General features: G+C 38.2%; 1 protein-coding gene across 1 annotated transcript in view; it reads left to right on the top strand.

The window, feature by feature from the left end:
- The window catches only part of Brs3 (bombesin receptor subtype 3), a 7,543-nt gene extending 5,638 nt beyond the window's left edge, over window positions 1–1,905 (top strand). Inside the window, exon 3 of the mRNA XM_015498095.2 lies at window positions 17–1,905. Coding sequence (XP_015353581.1) covers window positions 17–436 — 420 coding nt within the window. The 3' untranslated portion in view covers window positions 437–1,905. The remainder of the gene's footprint in view (window positions 1–16) is intronic.
- Window positions 1,906–3,818: the final 1,913 nt, after the last annotated feature.

Here is a 3,818-nt window from a genome sequence, read left to right as displayed (position 1 = left end):
CCCCCCCCCCCCGTAGATTGAATCCCGGAAGAGAATTGCCAAAACGGTACTGGTGCTGGTGGCTCTGTTTGCTCTCTGCTGGTTGCCGAATCACCTACTGTATCTCTACCACTCATTCACTTACCAAAACTATGTAGATCCCTCTGCCATCCATTTTATTGTCACCATTTTCTCTCGGGTGCTGGCTTTCAGCAATTCTTGTGTAAACCCCTTTGCTCTCTACTGGCTGAGCAAAACCTTCCAGAAGCATTTTAAAGCTCAGCTTTTCTGCTGCAAGGCAGAGCTGTCTGAACCTTCTCCTGCTGCTACCCCTCTTAACAATCTGGCTGTGATGGGAAGGGTCCCAGTTCCTGGCACTGGGAGCACACAGGTGTCTGAAATTAGTGTGGCCCTGTTCAGTGGGTGCAGCATGAAGAAGGAAGAGGACACAGTCTAGCTTTTCAATTAAAAATGGTGTTTTTCCTCCCAAAGTGTGTATCCAACTCTAAGCTGTGAATAGGTGTATGGTGTCCAGATTTTTGTTGTTTGTGAATTGTGTTGGAATCTTAGGAGTGAAGGATTCCTATTAATGAGAGACAAACCATGATTTTCTTCAGAGTACAAACAGTAATGCCTTTGGCCTGTCTAAATAAAATGAAGACAGTTAAGTATAGAAAAATGCTTTTGCATATGCCAGTGAATGTAAGGGAGGCTGAACAGGAGGGAAGGCAAAAGAAACAAGACCAAACTTTAAAAACCCACTGTTTCCACTGCTTCTCTGATGCTTAGAATTTCTCACACTCATATGTGATTGTCATAAAATTGTGTTTGTGTTTATAATGTGGTATAAACATAGCAACTACAATTGTAATTTGTGTATGAAAAGGAGATCTAAAAGAGATAAAATGTCTCTTAAGCAGTTTTCTTAAAAAAAAAAATCTTCACAGAGTGACTGCCCTTTTCCATTAGTCTCTATCTCATTATAAATCTGTGCAATTGACATGCAAATGCTTGGGGGTGAATACTGAGTAAGGGTCTGGAGCCGATGATTGCTTTACTGGGTCAACACTTAACTGACTGTGGTTCTACTTACAACTATCATCGATCAATAACTGGGCAAAGTTATTTTCCACAAGTATTTTGAAGAATTAACCTTATTCACAGGCAGAAGAATAAATGGACATGTTTTATGGTGTCATTAAGGGACCCTGTCAAAACATCTGCAATCCTGCCAGTGTCTGAAATTCTTCCTTTAAGGAAACTGATTTCCTTCTGGTAAGCAGTGCCCTCTTTCTAAAAACATGTAGAAGTACCACACAGAAATCCCTAACACCTGGATGTGCAATCATCATCAGATCATTTTCTTGCTTGATTTTATTAAACTCAATGGGTGCCTAAGTCCTGTAAGAGTATGACATAATTAATCTGTGTCCCTGGAAATCAGATGGAAGAATCTGATCTTCTATCCTCTGCTCTTACTTGCTACCACAATAAGCTTGTTACTGTCATTTTAAAAACTGTTGTCAATAGATTTGTCAGGTGTAGATTTGTGGTTTCAGAAAATGTATTTTCAGAAGTAAATTAAAGCTTATGTTTGTCACTATAGATAGTTAAATTTGTATTTTAAAAAACTCGAATTTTGAGTGTGCTTTCGGTAGTTTTGAGCTTTCTTTAAATGGCTTGTGTAGTTGTGAACTTTTGCTAATGATGTGGCTCAAAAAGGGGATATATATCAACAATAGACTAAATTTCTGTAAAACTGGTTTACTTAAAGTGGGGGTGCTGATATTGTATTAATATTGTTTTAAAGTTGACATTGTAATCAGCGGGGGGAAACAAATATGAAATAAAAGTTTGAAATGACTTTGTGTAATTCATATTTTAAAAATAGCATTTCTGGCAGAATATAACTAAGAACACATTTTAACTCCAAGATCTATGCTATTTTCAAGTCACATAACTCCAAAATATTACCATTTTCCTCACTTTGAGTAAAAGTTACATCTTTACTAAGCATAACATTTTAGAAACAATAAAAGTACCAGGTTACAAAAGCCAAGAGAACATTTTAGTAGTTCATAAAACCAGAGATCACAGAAATTTCTTTATTTTCATTCTTAGTAATCCCCAAGTGAGTTAGTATCTGATACAAAATAATTTCCTAAATGGTTTTATAGGGGGCCAACCTCCTCCTATCCCTAGCTGGAGAATTGGAGTTAAAATTCATCGCTTTGTTTTGATTTTTTTTTCAGAGCGGGTAGTCTCTCTTTTAACAGATTTTGTCAGAGGTAACCTTACAAGTAGGCCACAATATCCACAATTTCTTTCACACTACTGCTTATCATACCATAAATGTTCCTATGGAAGATTTCATTTCTTTGGAGAGAGCCCTAGATAGTGGAGAAGTGGGACATGTGCCCAACAAACTTCATGTATGTTTCAATTTTGCTCAGTCTTCCCTCACCCAAGATCTAGGATATGGACTATAATAATACACTATAAAGCATGAAAACATAGTCCAAAATTAGGTATAACCAAAATAATGTTCATCAGGAAAATCTGTCATAAAAGTTCAAAGTGTTACATTTAACACTGGTGTGCCTGCTGCAAATAGCAAATTTGAGTTTAAAGAATTTCTGCAATTTGAACCATCTTAGGTCAAGGATCCATCAATCTGTCAGAAGGAAGTCTTTTTATTTCTACTAAGTCTTGAGATTACAGGGTATGGGGACAAGAACATTCCTGAACAGAATGGGCTTGAAGAGGCTATTTTTACAAAATATAGTTTGATATAGTTCCTTAACTTTCCAGAAAGAGTTCCTAGGCTAGAGAGGTGACTTCTCTGGCCAAGGATTCTCTATTTCGGTAAATTCATGTATTTCTATTTACCACAAAGGCTGTGTTCTATTAGGCCAGGAGTACCACACGATCACCCCTTTCAGAGGTCAGAGAGAGGAGGATGAAGCAACTATTCAGAGAGAAGCTGGCTATTTAGATTCCTCTTCCTAAGCCCAGCAGTATCTATGTGACCCATGTCCATTGTGCTCTGGAGTTTCAGGAGCTACCACCTATCTTTATAGACTCCCGTTTTACTTGTTACTTTGAGTGTTTCTGTGACTTGCCAAAACAATTTTTTTAAAAAAAAAATACAGGTTGCAAAGAGAGATGTTTCCAGATCACCTGTTACTAGGAGTTATTCTGTACAAATATAAAAAGAAAAAGCACAAAGAGGAACCTGGCCTCACAGACCACAGCAACTGTCAGGAAAGAGAATGGCATCATAGGTACAAACGTGCTTAGCTCCCAATTCCACTGCTCAATTATTATCAGTTATCAGTAACTAATGCTGCTTCAGTTGCTCCTTTTACCTTCTGAGTCTCCTTGCTTCTGCTCTAGTCTGACACCCATGTGTTCTATACTCAATCTTCCTGGGGGAAGCTCTTATTGACGACCGAACCCAGTCTACAACACATTGCTACCCAACCTGCCAGGTCACCCCACAGACCTCTGGACAGTCTTTGGGCCAGGGTGGCTGGGTGACATGGGACTTGGGCATAAGGAATATTCGCCTGCTTGTGAAGGGCTTGTGGGTACAGCAGGCACTCACTGTCATGTGCAGCAGGGTAAGGAGCATATAATCACCTATACTATAAATTCAGGAATGAAACAGGAGCCCAATAACACTGCTAGAAACAGCTATATACAATTTTTGGATCCAGGAAGAAACCTTTAGCAATATTTAAAGGAGTCTAAGAAAACCCATATAAAATGCATGGAAATTCAGTTCACTAATTGTTCTCACCAGAAAAGTTTCATGATACAAAAAAAAAAAAAAATGT

This window comes from Marmota marmota, unplaced genomic scaffold (genome assembly GCF_001458135.2).
Source record: "Marmota marmota marmota unplaced genomic scaffold, marMar, whole genome shotgun sequence".
In the NCBI taxonomy this organism is placed as follows: Eukaryota; Metazoa; Chordata; class Mammalia; order Rodentia; family Sciuridae; genus Marmota; species Marmota marmota.
The sequence above is the reverse complement of the archived record's forward strand: the minus strand, read 5'-3'. Positions and strand labels throughout refer to the sequence as shown.